Source organism: Rattus norvegicus, chromosome 9 (genome assembly GCF_021556685.1).
Source record: "Rattus norvegicus strain SHRSP/BbbUtx chromosome 9, alternate assembly SHRSP_T2T, whole genome shotgun sequence".
In the NCBI taxonomy this organism is placed as follows: Eukaryota; Metazoa; Chordata; class Mammalia; order Rodentia; family Muridae; genus Rattus; species Rattus norvegicus.
This window is the reverse complement of record NC_141542.1, coordinates 90,814,140-90,838,601: the sequence shown is the minus strand read 5'-3', so window position 1 is coordinate 90,838,601 and position 24,462 is coordinate 90,814,140. Positions and strand designations below refer to the sequence as shown.

At 52.9% G+C, this 24,462-nt stretch overlaps 1 protein-coding gene across 16 annotated transcripts in view; it reads left to right on the top strand.

Moving 5' to 3' along the window:
• Positions 1-24,462, top strand: part of Tns1 (tensin 1) — a 210,925-nt gene that overhangs the window by 10,813 nt on the left and 175,650 nt on the right. For 6 of the 16 annotated variants that reach the window (XM_087565358.1, XM_087565353.1, XM_087565350.1 and 3 more), the window contains exon 1: positions 22,560-22,693. In XM_087565358.1, the coding sequence (XP_087421484.1) occupies positions 22,661-22,693 (33 nt within the window). In that variant the 5' untranslated portion in view covers positions 22,560-22,660. 16 annotated transcript variants of the gene reach the window in all.

Below are 24,462 nucleotides of genomic sequence, written 5' to 3'. Positions count from 1 at the left end.
CTCCCCAGAGGAGGTTACATTTCAAACAGGGTTCTTAGAGACTCAGTAGGCATTCACTGACCCAGAGGGGAGGCATGGAATCTCAGTGGGACTCAGAGCTTAGGGAAAGAGGGGTTGAGGAAGGGATTGAAAGGTGGGGACATGGCCTGCATAGGAAGGGGATTGAATGCAGAGATGCCTGGGGCTGTGAAGAGGCCTTGGAAGTGGGGGTTCTCCATTTTAATCTGTTCTTGGCACAGGGTAGAGGATTCATGGAGGGTAGGGCATGGGGTGTTTGGAACTTGTTGGCCAGCCTTTCTCAGGACCACATAGAAGTTTGCACACTGTGTGTTTAGGGGTGGGATGCAGTTCCTCCTCCCTTACTGAATGTCCAGGAAGCTGACCATCTGCCCTTGTCTTTCCCTTCACCTCTATTACGACACCCACACCCGACTCCAAGAACCTGGGCCGAGTAGGATAGGTTGTTGAGCCAAGAACTCACCTATAATGCCTGGCTCTCTGCCTGCCCTTTTGGCTCTATTTACCTGCTGCCCTGCCCAGGTGTCACTCCCAGGGGACAGGCCTGGCTTTGTTGGGACCCTGAGACCTTGGCCAGGGATTGGGTCTTGCCCCTGCAGAGATGCAGGAGGGGAAATGACTGAGGAGGTATGGGACGTCTGGATCTGGGTCTGTAGAAGTCTGAGTGTAGGCGTCCTGGGCTGGGCACTGCTTGTCCTGCTGGCCATGTCCCTGACATGTTCCTGGCAGGTTGGGAGTAGGGCAGCTGATGGTTTATGGCCAGAGGTACAGAGTAGGTGAAAAGAGCCCTCTGGCCATATCTTCTTTCTCTTGCTTCCTCTGGCCCAGCGCCCTGGTCTGCTTCTCAACTGAGAGACTTCCTTTCCCTATTTTCTCTGGTCAGCTTCAACACTCCAACTCTATTCCTTCCTGTGTATCTGTCTTGCAGGGACAGATAGCTTCTCTGCTACAGGGGAGACTGTCTGGGGTTGCAGCTTCCCAGAGGGCTTGGAAATGATACTAAGTTCAGCAACGACTTGTTTTTTTAAGCAGTTTTAGGAATGTGTATGGATAAGTAAATGATAAAAACCTCTTTGTGCCTCAGTTTCCCCCACTGCTCTAACAACCTTTAATATGGTGTATGGCACATTGGCAACATGTGATAAAGCTGTGGTCATCTTTATGGTCATCATCACCATCATTGCTATTGCGATAGTATTTGTCTGGCCCGCCAGGAAAGAAAGTGTAGCAGAAGTGTGAGGGTCTGAGGCCTGAGGAGCCTGTCAGAGGTCTGACGACCGGGGGAGGCTGAGAGTCTCAAACTGCTGTGTGGGAGACTGACCTGGGACAGTGGGTGGAGGTGGGCACAGGCCAGGCCTCTTCATTCAGAGGAGAGTCAGGGAGGCTGGTGGAACCTGTGGGGCACAGTTGGCCAGAAGTGCTTTTAGGGTGATCCTCTCCCCTCCTGTGGGGTGCCCCGTCTTTGCAAACAGTGAACAGTGTGATGGGTTTCATCAGGAATCAGAACCTTGTTATTTCCAGCAGCCTTTGTAGGACAGAGGAGTGGAGGGAGCTTCAGGTCTGGGGTGTGCATGTGTCTGTGTTTATGTGTGTGTGAGTGTGTGTGTGTCTGTGTTTATATGTGTGTGTGTGTTTATGTGTGTGTCTCTGTGTGTGTGTTTATGTGTGTGTGAGTGTGTTTATGTGTGTGTGAGTGAGTGTGTGTGTGTCTGTGTGAGTGTGTCTCTGTGTCTCTGTGTCTGTGTTTATGTATGTGTGAGTGTGTGTGCATGTGTGTCTGTGTTTATATGTGTGTGAGTGAGTGTGTGTGTGTCTGTGTGAGTGTGTCTCTGTGTCTCTGTGTCTGTGAGTGTGTGTGCATGTGTGTCTGTGTTTATGTGTGTGTGTGCATGTGTGTGTCTCTGTGTGTGAGTGAGTGTGTCTGTGTTTGTGTGTGTGTGTGTGTGTGTGTGTGTGTGTGTGTGTGTCTCAATGGCCTGGGGAGCAATGGGGAATAACTCAAGCATCTAGAAGAGATGACTGTGCTGAGGGTGGCTGTGGCGGATGTAACTCACCATTATAGGCCTTCTGGCTTCCCACTGCCAGGTTCTGGCTTTTGCATGAATATCCCCTGCCTCCTTTTACTTAGCTGCTTAGAGCAGAGGGTTTATTCCCTCAGGCCTCTAACACTTTTCCTGCACTCCCCATTCTGCCTTTTGGCTTGAGTGTGTCAGTGCTGAGGGGGAAACTGAGGCACAGTGCACTGGGGCAGGGGCAGCCCTAAGGTATGGCATTCGGAAATGGGCAGTTTACTCCCCCCTCCCCCGGCCCTGTTCCACCCTAAAGCTTATGCTGGGCACCGGGGTAATGGTCGATTGGACATGACCTTGACTGTTCTTTGAGCTGGCCCAAGTGTGGGGCAGGGGTGCCTGGCAGTTGCCAAGCTGTAACAACATTAGCTGAATGAAGTTGGAGCAAAAGCAAGTGTTTCTGGGCATCGAGTTGCGGCCATCTGTGGGCGTTCGGCTCAGACCCAGCCTGGCCAGACTGTCCCCCTCCTCTACTGCCCCCTCAGCTCCCACAGCGGCAGCTGGCAGACTGCATTGAGCCCTGTGAGGCACCCAGACGGCCTCCTGACCCCTAGCCACTCACTATGCTAAGCAGGGTTCCTGTATTCCTTTGCCTTTTAATGGAGTCACAGCAGGGGGGAGGTTTCTCTATAGTTCTCTTGTTTCCTACAAAATTCCTCCCTGCTTGTGTGACTGCAAGCTACTTCCAGAGGCTCAGAAAGAAAGCTACAGAGCTCCGGGAATAGGTACCTGAGGATATGGCTAGCTGGGGGAGACATTTCTTACTACTTCCTAGGTGGGTGCTCTGGGCAGAATGACTCCCCACATATAAGCTTCAGTGACTTCAGTTGAGAAATAGGGGGAATGGAACCCACCACAACAGGCTTCTGGGAAGAGCTAGCTAACTTTACCAAGCTCTGAGACAGGGGGGCAGGTGGCACTGTCTGTGCCTGTCCACACTCTGTCCTGAATGGCATCTTCTTTCTCTTGTCACTCTCTGTAGTCTGCAGGCTGCAGTGCTGAGGTCAGCTGGGGATGGTGTAGGAGGAGCAGACTGGCCTGGAAGCTCCTCTGGGAGGCGTGTGTGTGTGTGTGTGTGTGTGTGTGTGTGTGTGTGTGCGCTTAGATGAAGCCTGGAGATACCAACGAGCTTATAGCATCCTGGAGACAAAATGAGGGAAGGCTAGTTATGAAATACCATGTGCCCAGGGCCCAGGCTGATCTGGTAGCAGGTGGGAAATGAGGGAGCTGGGGGTCTCTGCTTCTATGTCTAGGAGACTAGAGTGAGAACAGGGGCTTGCTTGATTAGTGAGGGATCTGGGGAACTGAGAGAAACAGTGTTTCCAGCCTGTTGCAGGTGCTCAGTCAGACTCTATTCCCATTTGAAGGTCCTCTGGGTCACCTGGTTGACCCCTCTATGAGTCTGCATTAAACCCCTGTAGAGGAGTGGGTCTGATTATGTGGAGAACCAACCGTATGCTTGAGGCCTCTGACTCTGCAGGCAGGCTACCAGTCAGTTAGCAATGATGACTTTAAAAACAGCCTTTTTGGTATTACACACCTTCAATCCCAGCTCTCGGGAGGCAGAGGCAGGCGGGTCTGTGAGTCTGAGGCCAGCCTGGTCTACAGAGCTGTATTCCAGAACAGTCAGGGCTACAGAGAGAAATTCTGTCTTAGAAAATAAACACACACACACACACACACACACACACACACACACACACACACACACACACACACAGGCTCGCACCACATGCCTAAACAACCAACCAAAAAAACCCAGTATTTTCAGGCTGGAGACATGGCTCAGAGCTTAAGGTACTTGCCACAGACAACCTGAGTTCAATCCCTGGGAGCCACACTGGGGAGAGAGACAGCCAGTTGGGGAAAGACATTCTCTGACGTCATCAACAGTGGCACCTTTTATTCAAACAAACAAACAAACAAACAAACAAACAAACAAACAAACGCCAATTCTGTCACCCTGCAAAGTGTTGGACACAGCCATGACTGCGGGGCTCCTCTTAGGCACTGTGGTGGTATGAGGTCAAGGTTTTGCCTGATTGGTCAGCGGTACTTCTCCCTGGGAAGCTCCCATCTGCAGCCTGGCCTTCAGCCTTCACAGCACCTGACCCTGCTCCAGCCAGTTGAAAGGCTGCAAGAGGAAGGGGTCTGACACAGTATCTGTGGAGTACCTGCTTCTTTGGAGATGGTGTGGGGTTAGATCTGTGTCCCCTTTGCACAATGATTTCTCCTTCAGTCGCCGCTAGTATGTGGGTGGGGACTCTGGACCCCCGTTTTCTCCACTCCTCCCCATGGAGGTATGAACCCCACTCTCAGAGCCCTCCCTGTTCTCTCTCCCCCTGAGCTCTGTAGCTGACTACAGAACTGTGAGAACAACCTCCATCTTGCTTCCCATACTCACGGAGGGGCATTTCCAGCTCTGGGGTCTCTCTTGTCCCCTCCCTTCCTTCTCCATTTATCTCCTCCTCTGAGAGCCCTTTGTAAAGGTCTTTGTGTGGATCTGAGCTCCCAAGCCTGCAGAGGGACAAAGGGACACCCTTTCCCCCTCTCCATTGTCCCCTCTCTTCCCAGGAGGCCCCTCTCCACCACCCCATCAGCTTGGCTTATTTCCTATGTAGTTAGTGAGCAGAGATGGGTGTTGAAAGGGTTCATAGATTCTTGGGGCCCTGAACCAAGACTGAGTGGTCCTGGTGGGAGGAAAGAGGTTGGGTTCTTTTGGGGAGGGGGGAGCTTTTAGACCCTCGAGCAGGTAGAACAGGAGGCCAAGTCGTTGATATTCTGTCCCTGAGTGGATATAATTCTCCCTCACCTCCTTCTCTCTCTGATTTGGTCACTGTGTCCTGTGTGTTCACTTCTCTTTTCTCTCTGCACTGGTGTGCTCCCAGATCACTCTCAATATCTGTCATGGAGAAACAAGGCAGGCTGTATCTTCATCCTTAATACCAGTTTGAAGGAGGCCCTTTCCTTTCTCCCTTCCCTAACATAGACCCCTTTCTCTCTGCCCTCCCCCAACCTGCAGGGTCTCCCCTGGGCCACTGTCATTCCCTTTGCCCTGGTTTAGCCTGATGACCCCATGCCAGGGCAACCCTGGCTGCCTGCCTGCTGGGTCCTGGATTAAAATAGATATATACTTGGTGGCTGGGGCAAAGGCAGGGGCCAACCCACAGGTCCCCCATGGCCTCCTGGGGAACACATGATTTTCTGGGGCCTTGGGGTCTCCCGACCACCCTGCTGCAGTAAAGACTCTAGAGTGCCATGGACCCAAGTGACTCTTGGGAGGAAACTGGAAACTGCTGGTGCTGGTAAATGAGAAATGGGCAGAGAGAGGCAAGCCAAGGGCAAGGCCAATGCAGGAGTCCTAGCTGGTAAGTATTGGTGGCCTGAACCCAAGTGTAGCCCAGGACACTGCAGGCACAGCACAGCACAGCACAGCACAGCACAGCACAGCACAGCACAGCACAGCACAGCACAGCACAGCACAGCACAGCACAGCACAGCATTCCAGGCTGTGGGCAGTGGCCTGGGCCACAGTGGAGTGGAGAGCCAGTTCTGCATGCATGAGTTGCTGAGTCCCAACCTCTGAGAGCAGCCACTTCCCTACCTGGAGGCCTCCTGTCTCTTGGGGGGAAAGTGAGCAACTTCTATAGGGTCTGTGCAGGGGCCAGCAGGACCCACTTACTGTAGGCTCCCCAGGCAGCCAGACTCATCAGACCTTTGGTTCCTCACCTCTTTCTTTCTGGCCTGTGCACACCCTCCATCCCCTTGCTGGTCTCAAATGTGGCTAAGCTCTTGCTTACAGCTCTGGGACCCGAGTCCAGGAGAGGAGAGCCCTGCCTTCTGCTGGAGTGGCACAGAGAATGCAGAGTGCCGCGGACATTGGCTCAGTTGTGGCTGTGCTGGGTCTTCAGGGCCTTGACATTCCCAATACCCTAGGTTCCCCAAAGGCTCTCCTTGTTTAATCGCATTCTGTTCTTGTTCCACGGATGTGATTTCTCCTTTCCTCCCCCTGAGGGTGCTATGACCATCTCATCGTGGCCTTTCTTCTTACACTGCTTCCTCCAGGTGGCTCCGGTTCTTTAGGACTTTTCCTGAAAGCTCCTCTCAGATGATTGGAGCCCAGTTTTCGGTTCAGCAGTGCAAGTTAGAAACACAAAGGGAGGACCGATTGCATCCAGCTGGGCCATTTTCACAGGTGAACTCCCGGCAGTGCCACTGGGTGTCTACATTGTTGGATCCCCAGAGAAGACCCCACTTTGTTGCCACCCAGAACAGTGAACACCTTGCTTTTCAGTGCCTGCCCCATGTCCCCAGGCCTGGTACTGTCTTACTCTTCTTTGGACAATAGCTTCCTGTCTCTGCAGTTGAAGGGAGATCTGGACGGTGATGGCTTCTTCAGTGTTCACTGTCTTTCCTGTTCCAGGTTCACATTCATCTCTGTCGCCAAGGTGTCTGTGCCCATCAGTCCTGAGTCTTATGGGGGCCACCGAGGGAGGACAGCTGTTTACTGGCCGCTCCTCAGCCTGCTGCGGCTTACTCTCTCTCGCCAGCTCCCCTGAGTTTGACGCTGTTGTCAGGGGTGGTAATGATTCATATATATAATATATAAAATATAATGATAATATTTAACAAGTGATCCAGGGGGTGGGTGGAGGTGGGAGTGGGCTCTGAGGAAAGGGCTCAGTTGGGCCTTAGCCCTTTCCTGTCAGGATGGAGGAGGAGGCCCGGGCCTTAGAAGGGGGTGACATGGCTACTTCCTGGCTGGGGTTGAAGAAGCTGAGGGCTGGCTCATTCACCTATGAATCTGCTGATCAGAGGATGAGCCTGCTGGAGGGAATCTGACTTGGGGCTGAGACTGGCTAGAATGTCACTTCTTTGGCTTTGTCCAAGTGTCTCCAACTGTGCACGGGCGGTAAGTAGGCCTTGGAGCAACACAGCACACACTGCGAGATTACCTGCCGTCTGCTGGAGATACGGACAGAGAGTGGACAGGAAATCCTGTCTGAGAAGAGCCGTAAGACAGACAGCACAAATGTGATGGTGGGTTAGTACACTTCGCCTTTAGAGCCCTTTTGATCTCCTCACTAGGACTCATCCTCCTCAGGGGGCTGGGTCTTCCACTGGGGACTAGCAGGCAAGCCTATTGCAGGAGTAGAGTTGTTGAGGGAGGTGAAGGTAGGAGTATGCCATCCCTGTCATTTGGGGTCCAACATGGCCAGACAGCTCCATTTTCCATGTCTAGGTGGCCTTACCCTGCCTGGTGGGCTGGACATGGTTCTAATCCAGGGCCCCTGAGGGGCAGACCCTCTGTCCCCTTTCTCCTGTCTTTAGCCCTCCTTCAAGCATTCCCCAGGTGGCTACAGTTCCTCCTTGCTTCCCTGCTCACACACTCAGCCTGTGCACCCTTACTCTACCTCCTACAGGCAGAAAGCCTGAGGCCGGAAGTCAAGAGCAGCAAGGAGCCAGGTGGGAGGGCCCAGGTGCGGCCCAGCTGGGAACAGTTGGAAGGCACAGCTGTCTGCTCGGAATGTGACCTTATTACCCAGGGGGCTGAGGGGCTGAGTAGACCTGTGGAGGGTAGGTAGGTGTGAGTTCTGGGTTTTGGAAAGTTGATTCTTTGGGTGTGGAGCTGAATGGGAGTGGAGACTCTGGGCATGGGGCTTCTTGAAAAGGTGCAGAGGAATTTATGATATTTTTGTTCTGAAAACAGAAGTCTCTGTTTGAGAGGGTTGGTTTTAAAAGAGGAGTATGGAGAATGGTAGGGTGAATACAGAGGTCTCTCCAGCAGTGTAATGTCTCATTGGCGGTGATTCCTGCTGTCAACTTAAGTACTTCCTGCTTTAGCCCTGGCCTGTTTCCTTCCATTCATCTTTGATTATGGTGGGGGTAAAAGCTCCCAGAAATTTATTACTGGCTTCCACTCCCATGTTCCCTAAGTGAGAGGCAGCCTCTTGCCCCATCTCTCCTTGGACCCAAGCCCTTCATGCAGCCGCATCTTACCTCCTCTTTGGCCCACTTCCCACCCCTGGCCAGCACTATTTTGCTGTCCTCTTGGGACACCTGGCTCCCCTCCCGCAGTGTTCATGCCTGGCTTGGGCTATGAACTGCGTGTTCCAGACACCGTGCTCTGGTAGAAAAAGCCCTGGCTGGTAGATGGGGTGGTCATTGTGCAACCTGCAGACTGGGATGCGCTACTGAGAGGAGGCATTTTCTCCAACTGGTGCCAGGTCTTACGACACTTGTTCAAGTGCCTATGGGTGCCTTGGTATGTCAAGCGGGTATAGGTAATTTTTACATTTAATTCACTCCTTATTTCTCCCTGGGAGGTCAGCTTCTTGTCTCTATTCTATAGAAGATGTTAATGGTAGCTCAGGATGACACAGTACCTCAAGGTCATATGCCCCATGACCTTGGATTTGTCCCAGGGCCAGGATTTGGATGTTAGTTTTTTTGTATTTGGGTCCTTCTCTTTGGGAGATAAGAGGTGATACCCATTTCATGGATGAGAATGTTGAGTCCCCCAGAGGGGCTGGGGTCCAGATTGATTCATTCACAGGGCAAGACCTTCTCTCTGGTCTGCTTGAACCTGGCCAGGCATGCTCTACTCTGAAGCTACACACAGAACAAGAACAAAATGTGTTAGAAACTGGACTCAGGGGACCATGGAGTGGGATTGGGAATTTTGGGGTCAGGGTGAGGAGGAATCCAAATTGTACCACTAAGATTGGGGAAGAGGAGGGAAGTAAGTCTGTAGAAGAATGTCAAGCTCTGACTTGGAGGGTACAGCAGTTTAGAACCAGTTGAGGTGTCATATCTCTTGCATCTGTGGAGTGGGGACGACTCTTGTCACACCATCCAAGAGCCTGTTCTGGGCCTGTCTAGTCTAGGTCCATCTAAGGTTCTCCACCCTGGGACTTGGCTCCCAACTACAGTAGCTATAGCATTCTGGAGACCTGAGCTTGGACCACCGTAGCAACTCCTTTCTTGTGCACTGAGCCTGGGGAGGCGAGCCTGTCAAGACCAGCTGTTTCTGCAGTCAGTGGATGAGGCCAGGTCTGGCTTGCTTCTCAATTCAGTGTCCTTGGGTGGCTGGCCTGTGCCATCTCCCTCTCTCTGTGCCCCTTCCTTTTCCCCCTTGCTCCTTCTAGAAGGGAGGAGCCAATCACCTTCCTGCCCCTCAGCTTGGCCCCCTAGGTCTTCCTACTCTGCCCACCTCTCTCCATTTGCAGCCCGCTCTCTGCTCTAGATTGTGGGGTTCTGTTCAGCCCCTCCCTCTGTCAGCTTGGAGTTTTCTCTTGGAGATCTTTTCCTTCCTTCTGTTCTCTTTGTCCTAAAGAGGTCTGTTTGAATGACCTGGCCTCTGCCTATGTTCTCAGACATCTGTAGGCCGAGGCTGAGGAAGGTCTACGAGAGTCATAGGACCCACTTTTAGATTCCCATTTGTCACACTACGGGAAACACTGCTCTGGAAGTGGGCTGAGAAAGGCCCCCATGAAGAGACATGGTTAAGGAGAGCTGGGCAGAGCCTGTTGATCTGTCTGTGCCTCAGACTATGCCCCATCTTTCCCTCGGGGAAAATGTGTTTCAGCCTTTCTTTCTCCTTTGGGTCCCTGAGGTTTTAGGTCAGCTTTCTGCCCCTGTGCCTCTCTGTGGAGTTGGGGCTAGGCTGGCAGTGGCTGGCTTCCCAGGACGGGAGGGGCTGTGGAGGTGGGGGCAGGGCACTCCATGATTTTATTAGCTAATGCTCATGCAAAAAGGGGTTTCCCTGACCTGCTCTCCTGATCCCCTTCCACCACCCTCCTTCCTTGCACTCCATTCATCCCCGCCTTTCTCAGATCCATCAGAATCAATTAGACCTTCCCTGCTGTAATCTTATTGTAGGGACTGGGCTCCCACCCAGCAGCCAAGCTCCCAGGCCTGCAGTCTCCATTCTGGGCCCTGCAAAGAACACTCCAGGGTGAAGGGATGACCAGGATGACCTCAGGGCCCTTGCCCTTCCTTCCCCACCCTGGGGGTCCCTAGTGGATCAATAGCCTGCTTGGCCTGTCCCTGCTCCTCCCCCCCTCCACCGTTAATCATGTCCTAGGCGGCTGAGTGGTGATGGAAATCATTTGGAAAGGGGCCCAGAGGACCAGGATTCTCAGCCCAGAGAACAGAGAGCGGTGGGGGTGGGGAGAGGAGGGGTCCTGAATAACGCACTGCCAGTCTGGAGGCGTTTATTATGTAGAAGAGAGTGACCAAGCTATTCTTCCTGAGGAAGGCAGACTCGAGGAAACGAGGAAGCAAGGAAGCGGTTTGGAATTTGAGAGGGGGACTGGAGGTTAGCTATTTGGAGGAACTTCTGGACTGTAGAAGATCAGAGACCTAGGTTAGTAGTGGTGAAGGAACACCCCTAGGAGGATGACAATTGCCCTCTTTCCTTCTGGCTACCATGTTATGCTGTGGAGAAGCAATGGACCAGGAACAGGGGCCCCCCGTTGGCTTTGACACTGATACTTGCTGGCCAAGCACAGCAAATCACTGTAGCATTCAGGGCCTCAGAGTCCTGTGAAAAGCAGGGGTAGGGAAAGAATGGGGCATTTCTAAGTTTGAGTGGATCCTGGAGGACTGATTCAGAAGAGGGATCAGGGTATCTCTTGTCAGGGTGGGTGGAATGGGGGCATAAAGACCTTATTGACCTAACTGCAGTGACAGCAGAACTCTCGAAGTGGCCAATGGCCAGGATCTGGAAACTGGAAGGGATGTCTCCCCCTTCATCCTTCCCTCTCTTCTCCCCACCCCCTTTTCCCATATGCTAAACTCCACATGTCAGATCCTGTGCTAGGTACTGGGGTACACCTGAGGGTGATGGACAGTGGCTTCTAGAGCTGGCCTTGTGGTGGGGAAGAAATGGAGACGGAAGAGGCCAGCAGATATATCAACAAGGAAATGAGAGCTATCAGTGTGCACAGAAAAGCTGGAGGGAATGGAAGGACTCCTGTGGGCTGACCAGAGGAGGCTGCCTGGAGCTGTTGCCACTGGAGCCCATCTGAGTCAGATCTACTCTGCAGGATCTGTTCTGTTATAGGCAGAGTGGCCCGGGCTGGGTGTGAGTTCTATGCCTTGGGCCTGGTTGGGTGATTGATCTTGTGAGTACAGTTGAGGAGACCCTGATGAGGGAGCTGAAGGACCAGGAGGCCAACCCTGGGGCTGGGTGGGGGCATTTGACAGCAAACCTCCTGGGGCCCCTGGGGCATCGAGAGAGAGAGAGAGAGAGAGAGAGAGAGAGAGAGAGAGAGAGAGAGAGAGAGAGAGAGAGAGAGAGAGAGAACACTAGCTCCTGTGAGCAGGTGGCAAGTAGGGAAAGAAGGGGGATTACTGGATCCAAGCCCTTCATGGGGGAGGGTTGGGAGGTCCCCAGGGAACCATGCCTGCACACCTCTCTCTAGGTGTGAAAGACAGACCCAGAGCCTGAGATCAAATGCTCTGGGATTCTCCTCTAACAGGAGTTGCCTTTGTCCTGGGAGACAAAACTAACCTGGGGCACTGCAGCCGGCAGGGCCCAATACAGAGGAGACTCTGTGCTGTGCTGCCTGGTAGCCCCTCCTCCCACGGCTGTCCCAGGGCACAGCTGGGCTGTGACCTGCTCTCTTGTTTCCTGACACCTGTACTGGCCCCTCTGGGAACCCTTTCCTTCTTGCCTTGATTTGCTGTGGGAAAGGGGGACCCCTCCTGGCCCTGACTTAAGAATATGTGGATATGTAGTAGTGGGTAGACCACAGATGGCCTCTACCCTATCATGCCTGGGATTGGGATCTGCCTCGAGGTCAGTTCTCACCTACCTGTGATCCAGGGGAGGGGATCTGATGTCATCTTCTGGACTCTGTAGCTACCTGCATACACCTCTCTCTCTCCCCTCCCACACCCACACCCACACCCACTCAAAGAAAAAAGAAAAAAAGAGATAAAATTTATTTTTAAACATACTTGACAAAATCTACTCATAAGAGGGTGTATTTATTTTGGCTGACAGTTTTGAGGCACCAACCCATCATGGTGCCAGGCATTTATACAACTGACTGATCACACCGGAGGAAGAAATTCCTATTCTTTCGAGCCCCGATGGACCCACAGCACTGCCTTTATCCCATGCCCACCTGGGATCTAGCAGGATGGGAGGAGTGGAGACCAGGGGCTGTCAGGGCTGGAAGTCAGGCCCCTGAGTCTGTGGAAGCCTGGAGAAGGTCATATCTTATGGAGAGTAAGACCAAGAGCAGTCAGTCATTCATTGGATGGTGACCAGCTCTTTAAAGGTGTCACTGGGGATCGGGGAAATGACTCGATAGATGTAAGTTCTGGCTGCCAAGCCTGAGAACCTGAATTCAGCCCACAGTACCCCCTTGGCAGGGGAAGGCTGACTACTGCAAGTTGAACTTTAACCCCCACATGTAAGCCACGACATGTGCATGCTTCCCAAACAAACAAACAACAGACAAAATGAATGTATCAAAAGTGTCATTGGAGGGTTGGAGAGATGGCTCAGTGGTTAAGAGCACTGACTGCTCTTCCAGAGGTCCTGAGTTCAAATCCTAGCAACCACATGGTGGCTCACAAGCATTTGTATTGAGATCTGATGCCCTCTTCTGGTGTGTTTGAAGAGCTGCAGTGTACTATATATAATAAATAAATCTTAAAAAGACAGTGTCACTGGAGAGACAAGGTTCACTGTTGGCCCCCACATGCAAGAGTAGAGACGTCTTTATGTGGTGTCTGCTAGTGAAGCCCTCTATCACACAGGGTCCTGCCTAGACTTACCTAATCCTTCTGTTGTGCCACATTTCACTTCTAATCCATGCCCCCACCCCCCATGTCTGCATCTGATGCATGAGTGAGGAACTGTGTACCTTTGTACCTGAGGCTCAGGGGCCTGGCCTGGGATGTAGAGCTGACAGGGAGGGACACAGACCAAGAAGCTACTGTGAACTGGATGGAGTTGCTGGTATCCCAGGGACGTGAGGGAGCAGGAGGACCATGACTGGAAGGAGAAGAAGGACATGGTGGTTTAAGGCTGTAATGATCTGGGAAGCAGAGACAGGCAGATCTGTATGGGGTCGAAGCTAGCCTGCTATCTATAAAGAGAGTTCCAGGTCAGCCAAGGCTACGTAGTGAGACCCTGTCTCAAACAACCTGAAACAAGACTGGGACGAGGCTTTGGGAATTGGAAGCTTACCATGAATCTTTCTCCAAAGAGTTTTGAAGGAAGAGAAAGTAAAAAGGGTTCTTGCTAGAATCTTGCAGGAGGTTGTGGAATGGCTTTGAGAGGGTGAAGAGATTCTACAGGGATTCTGGTGGAATTAGAATAGCGGATTTGTGTAGCATTACCTTGACTTCCATGAATTGAGACAGGTATGGTGTGGTACATTTGTGAGGACTCTCCAGGCAGCAACACGCTTGGTTTCCTGTCCCCGGTGTCACAAACTCTTCCCTCCCCCTGGAGAGGGTCCTTGGCCAAAGGTTCCTCCTGCTGAACAGAGTCTAGCTGTGGAGCTTTGCCTATGAGGCCTGTCTAGCAGGGTTCCAGGCTGCAGAAGGCTGGGTCTGGCCATCGCCTTCTTCACTTCCTGCCCACCTCCCAGCCCTATAGCATACTCTTAGCACTGAGTTGACTGAGAATCTTTTGAAGAAAAAGCTACCCTGCCTCCCTCCTTTGGGGTAGACAGAGCCTCCTGTCAGCCAATTCTATTGGAGGAACTTCCTCCAATCTTTAAAAACTCAGTGATTCCTTTCAATTATGCATCACCCACTCCACATGCTAAGGATTAAACTCCATTTCCTCCAGACTCAGTCTCTTTCCTGGGGTCCCAAGGTGGGGAGGCAATGGAGGGTGAGGCTCCCCTCAGGCTTGGAACAATACTGACCAGAGCCAGCGGGGACTTCACTGGGTTAGTGGGCATAGACAAAGGCCTATTTTCTGGGAATGGGCTCTCATGAATGCTGTCAGACCACCTCTCCCCATCTCTCCACTCTTCATTTTGAAGTTTCATCATGGGGCCCCTTGGTTGACTGTCTTTATGTCTGTTTGTCTCTGTCTCTACGTGCACACCAGGAGCTATCTCTTCTTTCTGGCTGGCCTTTCGCCATTCTTCCCATCCGGTCCTCTTGTGTTGTCTGGTGTGGGGCAGGGAAGTGCTTGGGAGGGTGTGTGTCGGAGTGGGGGGGGGGTGATGCAGGGGTGAACCTAAGAATGCCTCTGCATTGCAGGAGAGTCTGGGGGAGGCAGGGAGCCGGAGGGGGGTCTGGAGGGGGGCGGCAGGAGCAGCTAGTAAGACTCTCAGGCCCTTAGCTGCAAGTTGAGAAAGACCCTGGAGGTTAGCAGACAGCGGAACATATCTAGAAATCTGGTCTTGAGATGGGAGGGGTTTGGGGGAAACCCAGGCCCTGGGATTTCGGCAGTGGGAGAGGGGCCAGGGTCTGCAGGGGGTTGGGGGGAGCAATGTTCAGTTGCTGAGGAAGCAGCCTCCGCTCAGCTCCTGGCCCGTTGCCCTCTTAGCTTCTCGGCAGCCACAGACTCAGAAGAAATTCAGTGCTGGCCGCCACTCCCCCACTCTTCCTTGTGGGTCCTCTTTGCCTTTGTCTGCTGGCTTCTCCAGAGCCCTGCGTCTGTCTTCTCTTCCTTTTTCTAATTCTAGGGTCCTAGTGTGATGACCACCAAACCCTATTCCCGAAAGCCACCCCATCTACAATCCCCGGAGTCTCTCAGAGGCAGGGAAGTGACACCCAGCAGGGCAGAGAGAAAATGCGAAGAGCTCGCTACACCCAGGAGGAGGGAGGCGTGGTCCTTCCAACCTGTTGGGGTGCTTTGTACTCTGGGCTCCCTCACTTGTGGAGTGGGCTGCAAAAGGATCCCTGACGATGAGTAGGGGTGTGGCCATGGCCAGAGGATGCCGAAGTTGTTCTGGGTCCCCGTGTGCACACCCTGCGCCTGCAGGTTTCTGCTGAGCGGTGGAAGCCGGTGGCCTCCGTTTAAGTTAATCACATTATGCTCTAGGGAGCAATCTGGGAATCGGAGGGAGGCCTAGAGGGAATCCACGTGTGCGCACACACTCTCACACACTCACTGCAGCGCGAGCACAATGCTGTTGTCGCTCCTTCCCGCAGGCGGCCGCCCTGCGCCTGGCACCGCCTCTGCCGGGTCCCCACAGCCTCAGAAGTTACCGGGCTCTAGCGCCCGGGAAGCCGGCGGCAGAGGCTGGAGGCTGACACGTCGCCGCCGAGGGAGGAGAGAGGGAGCGGCCAAGGAAGGCCCCTAGGGTGGAAGAGTCCTGCAGCTACCCGAAGGGGCTCGAAAGAGATGAAACCAGGCTGGAGCCGCGCCGAGGGGCCGCTGCCCCGCTCCTCCCGCTAGAGGGGGCAGGATACTCTCTACTCCTTGGGGACCGAAGCCCCGGGAGATGCCCGGAGCAGGGCGCTGATTTTCTGCCCCTAGGTCCCCAACAGGCGTCTCGGTCCTCTTCTCGCCACCCGTGTGCCCTGGGCACCTACTTTTCCAGGCAACATGGCTCGGCTGAGCTGGTGCTTTTCCTGCGTGATCCGCTGGGGCAAGTACCTCTTCTCTTGCCTCCTGCCCCTGCGCCTCTGCCTTCGCAGCCAGGTAACGTGTCACCTGGTCCCTTCCAGCCCTCCAGCCAACTCCTCCTTTCCCGTTAAGTTTGATGGATTACCTCTCACTTTCAGGGCCTCACCATTGTGGCCTTGTCAGCTTGGCTCTCGTGTCTGTAGGGAATCCTGGGGGAGTCCCTAGCCCGTGCTGGGCGATCCAGGAGGGGGAGTAGCTGTCATTCTGTAGTGCAGACGCTTAGCATCAGAAGTCTGATGGATAGCCTGAGTCTTGGAATGGTCCTAGAAAATAGGGGACCGGACATTTTGGGAGTTGGGTTTTTTGTTTGTTTGTTTTTTAATTTCTGTAGGAAGAGAAACCTTTTCCTGGAAACTACCCCTGCCCCCATCTCAGAGTCCCTGGAGTTAATGCAGGAAGATGAGACGAAAAAGGGAGTGGCTATTTAGGTGGCTTCTGAAAGGACTTTGCCTATTCAGAAAGGTTGAGGGGCCTCAGAACTGCATAAGAAGAGAGTTGGTCCCAGGAAGGGATCAGCAGGTGGATTTTTGGGGGTCATGGTGAGGTAGCACTTGCTGTACTGAGAATGGGGGTCTGTCTGGGCTTTCTCCCTAGGACTCCTCTAGATACACTCTGGCAGTGTCTTCAAAGTAGTTTATGTGGGATGCAGCTAGAATGAGGGACTGGGATACGGCCAGGAATCTTGAGTGGAGGGGCAGGGGGACCCCCCCAACAGCATGGCTACTATTTCCCTGGGAGCCCCTAATGAGGCTTCCAGAGGCAGAGGGCTGTGGTGTTTGATCCTCTGTGGAGCTAGTTCAGCTCCAGAGTGGCGTGGCGGGCACACTAGAGCACTGTAGTTAGGAGAATCAGTGATGGAGTCAGCCTGCCTGCCTTGGATTCTGACAGTCTCACCTACTAGCCGAGGATCTGGGCAGTGACAGCTGTGTGTACTAGTTTTCCTATGTGGAGAATAGAAATTACAAAAAACATCTGTACCACACACATAGGGTGCTTGACAATGTGCTCACTCTAGTGAAGGGGACTCAGCAAAAATAGAGGGTACTTTTGTTTTGACTTCCTTCTTGCCTTCTTCGGATGTGGAAATATGCCAGTAGCCATTCTTCCCTTCTTACTCTTCAGAAATTCCTAGCTCCTTATTACGGGTGCTGCCTCTGTACCTCAGTTTCCCTCTCTGCCATTCCGCAGTGAGGAAAGGTGCCAGCAGGCTTCTGCCCCAGTCACCCAAGATATGCTTTGAAATTTTCCAGCAAAATGCATTGTCCCTGGGGATTGGCTGGGAGGCAGGCGCTGCCTCTGGGGAGTGCAGGACTGGAGCCCCAGCCACCATCCCTTAGGCTCTCAGTCCAGATGTTGCAGACACTGGCTTTCAGCTTTGGGAACGGTCTGCATTGAGAAATGGCCAGCCGGGACCAGGTCAGTGGATCCAGCAGTCCAGCAATTACTCTTCCTCATCTGCAGGGTAGGAGAGGCTCCACTCGACTTCCTCGGAGCCAGGACTGAGCTTGGGGGTTGCAGCAAGGGCTTAGCTGCCTCTTGCAGCCTTTGAGGGCTTGAGTCAGTCAGGAAATTAGAGCCGGGAAGGAGATCAAAATCATGGAGCCGGGAAGGAGCTTATTAAACATTATCAGGATTGGGCCCAGACACTGTCCCTTTCCAGGGCGCTGGTGGACTGGAGGTGGGGGAGGGGAGTACAGAATGTCTATGGTCCTTCCTGTGTCAGCTGTAGGAATGAAGGCTGGGATAGGGCCTGCCTGAGACTCCGCTTTACCTCCTATGGAGCACTCAGATTTCGGGAGTGCAGGGGAGCATTCTTAGTCTTAGAGGAGTGTTGGGCTTGGGAGCAGGGCTTGGGGTTGTCTATGAGGGGCCTCAGTGGGCATCAGGATGAAGTACCTTGTGCTCTGGGCTGCTGGAATCCCATACCAGAGCTTGCTGACGGGACTGGAGAAGCCATTCCATCCTTGCCTGCACATCACACAGTGGTCCAGGAGCTATTGGGACCCTAAAGACCTCAAAGAGTACCTATGAATGGGGAAGGTGGTGTGGATTGTTAGCTAGACAGGATGGACCTAGAAGCAGCAGGGTCCAACTCCTGCCTGCCAGGGGAAAGCCAGTGGGTCTCGTCTTGACCCATGGACACAGGAACACTTACCTTAGCTCTTCGTTCTGTTTGTCCTTGTACCCTGCTGAATCTGGGCAGCTCACCTCCTTCCTGGAGTTATAACATCAGCTCTTGAATGAGAAGTGAAAAGGACAGTTAACAGTCACCAGAACAAGGGAGCATGACCGCTGTCCCTGGGTGACTGACTATTCCGCTCCCGGGGCAACAAAACAAAACCCTATCCCTAGGAGATGAGGCATCAGATGCCTGGGACGCCACTGACTCATGTCCTAGCTGTGTGACTCGAGCAAGTTGCTCAACCCCTCGGTGTACCTTTACGTTGACGGTTGGTAGGATGGCTGGTTAGTGTGTGTAAATTTTTCCTGGGTAAGGGGCAAGTGGCAGAGTCTAGAGGGCAGAAGGTGTGTGGCGATATATAGCTGGGTGTTCCAGCCCTCTGCATTCTCTTCTGTCTTTGAGAGAGGTTTCAGGTGTCCAACCTCAGGGTAAAGAGAATGCATTGCAGGGGAAGAACCGAGGGCGACCTTTGGCTATGTGGCATCTGCTGAGCAGAGTGCTAAGGAAAAACTTAGGAGAACCTAGGAAATCTGGGATCTTGGAGTCAGAAGACCGTGAACTATGCTCCTAATGCAACTCCTGGGAGATCACATGCTGCCCTTGACCACAGTACAGTTAATTATCTGCTCAACAAGGACCTTAGGTGAGATGAGAAGTGTCCCAGAGGCCAGATCATTCTGACAGATACATAATTTGCCTTTCCAAGTTAAAAAAAAACCAAACAACAAACAACAAAACCATAGCTAACACTTTAAAATGTGTGCTTTTCATATTTTGTAATCAGTTTTTACATAAAAACATAGATTTGGGGCTTTGAGAGGGAGGTCCCTCCAAAGGCCTGAGGAGGGTGGGGACAGACGCCTGACTTCAAGTACCACAATTACCTCCCCACCCTCCCTTAGGTCCTGAAGTTTCTCACTGTGATGCTCAGGCCAGCTGAGCTTAGAAATGCTCTAACACTCTGCGACCTTCAGATTCTGTGGCAGGTGGGGACAAGGGGTGGCTCGGTGCCATGATGAAAGCTGGGTGAAACGCTAGCAGACAATTTTTAAGGGACATGCTTCAGGGGTGGGAAGAATGGATTTGGTGGACCTTGCTCTAGGACGCTTCAACAAGATCTGGGATGGGTGTTGGGGGCTGTCAGCCTGACCATTTTATAGTCAAGGAAACTGAGGAGCAGAGGACAGCCAAGACCATTAGCTCATTCCCTGGCCCATGGACCCTCCCTGGTGTCTGGAAGCTACCACTGGCCCAGAGCCTACAGCCAAGCCTGTTTCTTCAGCTGGTTACACCACAGGGGGGCCAGAGGGAGGGGCCAGGAGGTCTGCTGTGGAAAAGACAGCTGAAAGGAAGCCAGAAACTGCTGCCTAGCTGTCTATTTCAGAGGCAGGGTGGCATAGGGTGGTGGTTGGGCTCTTAGGCTCCTGGAGTCACCCATAGGGAACTCAGCTAGCTCACCAGTGTGTACCTGATATCTGCTGCATGTAACACATTAGACTCCAGGTACCGTGTGGGGCTCTCAAGATGATCAAGACCTCCAGTGGGACTGCCTGCTGGAGTTCAGATCAGAGGCCATGACAGAGGGGGTCCTGACGGTGGGTGGGCACTGCACGTTTGGGCAAAGGTAGCAGGCAGGGCTGCTCACATTTCTTTGAGGAGGAGAGAAGGAAGGGTTTGGAAGGGCTTAGGAGACGCTAACAGGAGGAAAATATGTTAGGGCCTCTTGGCTAATTGGTTGGCTTACCCACTTTTTTTCTAGTCAGGGTTTCTGTATGCAGTCCTGGCTGTCCTACAACCCATTATCTCACTGTTTAGACCAGACTGGCCTCGAACTTACAGAGATCCAACCTTGCCTCACCCCCTCAGTGCTGAGATTAAAGGCTTATACCACCATGCCAGGCTCTTTTATTATTTATTTTATTTTATTTTTGTAAACTACATTTAACCCCACATGATGATACACTCCTTTAATCCCAGTATTCGGGAGGCAGAGCCAGATGGATCTCTATGAGTTTGAGAACTTTTTCTAAATAATGGGTTCTAAGCCACTCAGGACTCCAATAGGGAGACCCTATCTCAAAACCACAAAATTACATCTATCTATCTATCTATCTATCTATCTATCTATCTATCTATCTATCTATCTATCTCACACACAGAGAGAGAGAGGGGGAGAGAGAGAGAGAGGGGAGAGAGAGAGAGAGGGGGGAGAGAGAGGAGAGAGAGAGAGAGAGAGAGAGAGAGAGAGAGAGAGGCCACTGTGTGTGTAGGTCAGAGGACAACTCATGGGACTTGCTTAGCCATCTCGGCATTTTTTGTATACTTGGCTCAAGGGATACAAACAGGGAGCTCTCCCATGTTCAGCTCTGGAAGGACACAGGCAGCTCTGAAGAGCAGAAAACAACAAGGCTGGCATTTAACAGTCAGCAGGGAGATAATCATTAAGTAGTAGAAAGTATTTCTTTACAGGGAAGGGTTAAAGTACAGGAGAGGCTACCAAGAACTTTGCAAAGAAGGAGAAGGGGTGTTAGTTCCTCTAAGAGAACCCTTCGGTGGTTTTGGTCTAAGGAAGGGAGACTGGAGAGCCCCTTCAGGGTTTGTGGAGGTCAGACAAATTGGTGTCATTGTTATGGTGTCTTTGGCCTGTTTTCTGACATGACTTTCCAGAACTCCTCAGAAAGTAGCTGGGGAGGGGTGGCTTGTCTTCTGTGACAGCAGCTAGGGGCTGTGGGAACAGGCAGCGTAGTCCTTGAGCATCTTCAGAGGGAATAGGATCCAGGAGGACCAGGGATGGGCTCTGGGCAGAGCAAGGGCTCTCAGGGAACTGTGATGCTCCAACCAGGAGAGAGGAGAAGGTTTGTAAGGGTGACTATCTGTGGCCCCTTATGGCTATAAGAATAACACTGGGTTCTTTCTGAGCCACTGGCAGCTAGATATAACAGTCAGGTTTGGGGATGGGGGACCTGGGCTTGGGGATGCTCCAGGCATTAAGAAGCAAGGGATGCAAATCCCCTTTCTCAGCTCCCCCCCCCCCCCCAGCTCTGCAGAAGAGCCTAGAGAAGGATGCAAAGGGGACTCAGGCTCTCACCCCTAACTCCTTAAATAGTGTGAAGCCAGAGTATCTGGTGGGGTCAGGTTTTCTGAGGTGAAAAGGGAAAGTGGTCCTCTCCTTCCTCTGTTTCTAGGGGAATAACTTGGCTGGGTTGGGAGCTCACCTACCTGGCTGGACAGATCCCCATGACTCTGGGGTTATGCTGTATGTGGTATTGATACAGTGTCAAAGCATGACCCTGGACAGGTCAAAGAGAAGAAGGGAATCTTTTGTCCACGTGACATGGGTAAGCCGGGCACACTCATACGTGTGCATAGGAGCCCAGGCCAGAGGACTTTCTTGCTGGGTGACTCAGTCCAGGCAAATGGTCTCCAAGTGCCTACCCTGGGCGGGGCCCTGTCCTTGGCCCGAGTGTGTTTGTAAGTTGGACTGCTTCCTGATGTTTGTGCCTCCACAGAGGGCGTTGGCTGAGCCCCTGTCCCTACGTGGATAGCTCCAGAGAGCTGTTATTCACAGCCTTCACCCACCCCTCACTTGGTTCAGCCAGGCCAGAGCTCAGGAGAGAAATGGTTTATTATGTTTTGGGGGATGGATACAGACAGTGGGGGCCTGGGACAGATTCTGTCAGTCTCCCTGCAGGACTTCCTGGGAATATATTTGGACCTGAACACTGTCTTCTTCCCAGCGTCTTTTATCCCCCTGGGCAGACGTGGGGGAGCAGGGAGGGCAGGGTGTGGGGCACTATGGTAAAGATATTGCATGGGGAAGGGTGGGAAGGCAAGAGCTGGGCTCCCAGAGTGGAGAGAAGGAGGAAGAGGAGGGGGAGGAGAGGGAGGAGGAGGGGGAGGAGGGGGGAGGAGGAGAAAGAGAAGGAAGTGGGAAAATGCAAACCAAATGTTGGCCCAGGGTACAGTCAAGAAAAACAGACTCTCGCAAGAGCCTGCAGCAGGCTCCCTTTCAGAGGGCAGGAAGGGCTGGGACAGATGTTGGAAGAAAGAAAGAAAGGGGAGGAAGAAATCAGAAAGAAAAAAAAAAAAACTGGGATGAAATCCACAGCCTGGGGGCAGGGCCCTGCCTTCCAATCACCAGCTTCTCCTGTGTCAAGGCCTGTCCTGTTCTGGGGAGCTTGCCCTTGGCATCAGGGTCTGTCTTAGCTGCATATGTGCAAATGAGTGTGTGTTCCAAGGCAAGGATCTTGGGGAGAAGCCTAGGTGTCCTGGGGTGTGCAGACTATGCCATCAGAATCTGTCTGTGTGTCTACTGATGGTCAGGAAGCTTCTGGAGTGGGGTCTACAATTTGGAGCAGATCTCAGGCTTCAAGGCCCCAGATCAGGAGGAGGCAGGAGGGAGCTTCCTGGCCTTCTAGGGATATATACTGTGCTTGTGGAGGATGTGGCTTCATAGAACCCTGCCTTGGGCAGACTCTCCTAGGCCCTGTCCTTGTCACGCCCCCTGCTAAGCTGAGCTTCTTACCCCCCAGCCAGCCCTGAAGTCTGGGAGGAGAGAAGAGAGAGAAGGCTGGGACAAGGGGAGGAGTGTGGAGGAGGGGGGTGGAGGAGTGGGGCAGAGGAGGGGGAGGAGGCCCAGATGCTGGCTGAACCAGCTTCTTAGGACTCTGCTCTCACTTCTGCCTGCTTGGTGGACGCTGAAAGCTCAGGGGGCCCTTGGCAGGGCCCTTGGCAGGCCCCACGTACCCTGCAGCAGAGGAACAGGACCCTGGGAAGATGACGTGGATTTGTCTGTCCTGCATGCTCTGGGTAGGTTCTTGTTGCTTTACCTCTGAGATCGCACAGCTATTCTTCAGCTAAGGGAGGAAGCCTGGGGGGTTGGGGGGTCAGATGAAGGGGAAATGCACACAAGAATAGACTGGAGATGTAGGGCCTTGGGCTCTGCCTTTCTGGGTTCTCCCAGTCAGTCTCCCTTTTTCCCTCAGCGGGCACTGATGCAGGCACTGCGAGCAGAGTCAGAAACTTTGTTATGTTCCTTTTAATAGTGGGGTGGAAATTGTCACTCCCCTCAGTGGCTCTGTGCATGAGCCTGAGGAGGAAGGGTCAGTGCACTGGCCAGAGGTGGGAGATGGGGGCCTGAGGACCCAGAGTAGTCACCTGGACTCTTAAACCCAGAAAAGCCGCGTTGATGGGGAATTCTGTTTCGGTCACGCTTGTCTCTTCTAGACCTTTTCTTCAAAGTGCTCCGTTCTTACCAAGAGTTCCCAATCTTGCCTGTCTCTCCTTTGGGAAGATGTATGCAGACAGGTCTGGGGGCCATGTGGGAGGGTTAAGGCTAGAAGAAGCGGTGGGTAGAGACTCCCAGGAAGGGGGATGGGAGACAACTTGATGCTGCTGGTAGAAGGGCAAGAGGAGACCCCTTCCTCCTCAGAGGGACTTTGCTGGGCTGTGGGAGGTATGCACAGGGGTCAGGAGGGCGAGGAAGTCATCTTTGGCTGAGGTTTCTGAGAGCCGTGGCTGGCTGGGGGGAAGGGGCTTTAGACCCAGCGTCCAGATGTGGCTTGCTTGCCCTCTCTCTATAGTAGGGAGCTAGTCCTCAGGAGACCGGTCAAACTGAGTGTAGCATAAGGCTGAGGGAAGTTATGGGAGGGATGACCTATAGGCATTTTGTGAAGAAGCGTCTGGGGGCCCATTGACTGGGTGCCAAATGTCTGCCTGTGGATTGAGGAATGTGGGGTGTCCGGAACAAGGGATGTTCTAGTAGTTTCCTGGGCTGCTGCTGTCTGTAAGATGAGGGTGTTGGCCCAGTTCATGTTCTAGGCTGAGGATGTGGTGGATAGGGTATCCTGCAGGAAGGACACAGTTAGATTCTCAAGGATGACATCAGGAGGGCTCAGTTGGTACTTCTGCTGAGAGGTTTTAAGAGAAGGATCTCCGCCCAGTGGAGAAAACAATTTTCAGAGGGCCTGTTAGGAGAGAGCATCTTAATGCCCCGGGACAGCGCCTGGCACATAGTGAAGTCCTTGAGTGTGGATGCCTTCCCTGGGAACAGGAGTTAGTGATCAAAGCATGTGTGGATGGCCTTTCTTAAGTTTTTGTAAGACCAGCAGAACCTTCGTCTCCTCCTCTATTCCTTCCTAGTCCCTTATAATGTCCCAGCCCCTGTCCCTACCATTGGCCTTTGTGTCTTTCTCCAGGGGGAGGGCACACACAGGCAGAGGGAGCATCCCGGAATGCCACGTCCTGCCTGAGGCAGCTGTAGCAGTTCTTGCTCCTGGGTGGGCGTTGACCAGGTGAGGATTGGCTGGCAGCAGGAAAGGAGAGGACTTGGTGGCATTGATTCTAGGAGCCCTGGACAGAGGTTACAGAAACCGTCTAGGGAGTCAGTTTGCATTGAGAGGTGCCTGGCAGGATGGCAGGAATGTGGACTTTGATATTAGGCAGTTCTGGGTTCAAATCCTAGCTCCATCATTTACCTAATGGGCAGTGTTAGTCAAGATAGCTTCTGAGCCTCAGTTTCCCTATCTGTAAATACATGTACAGTGCCATCAAGAGACTGGGGACTCAGGCACCCTGCA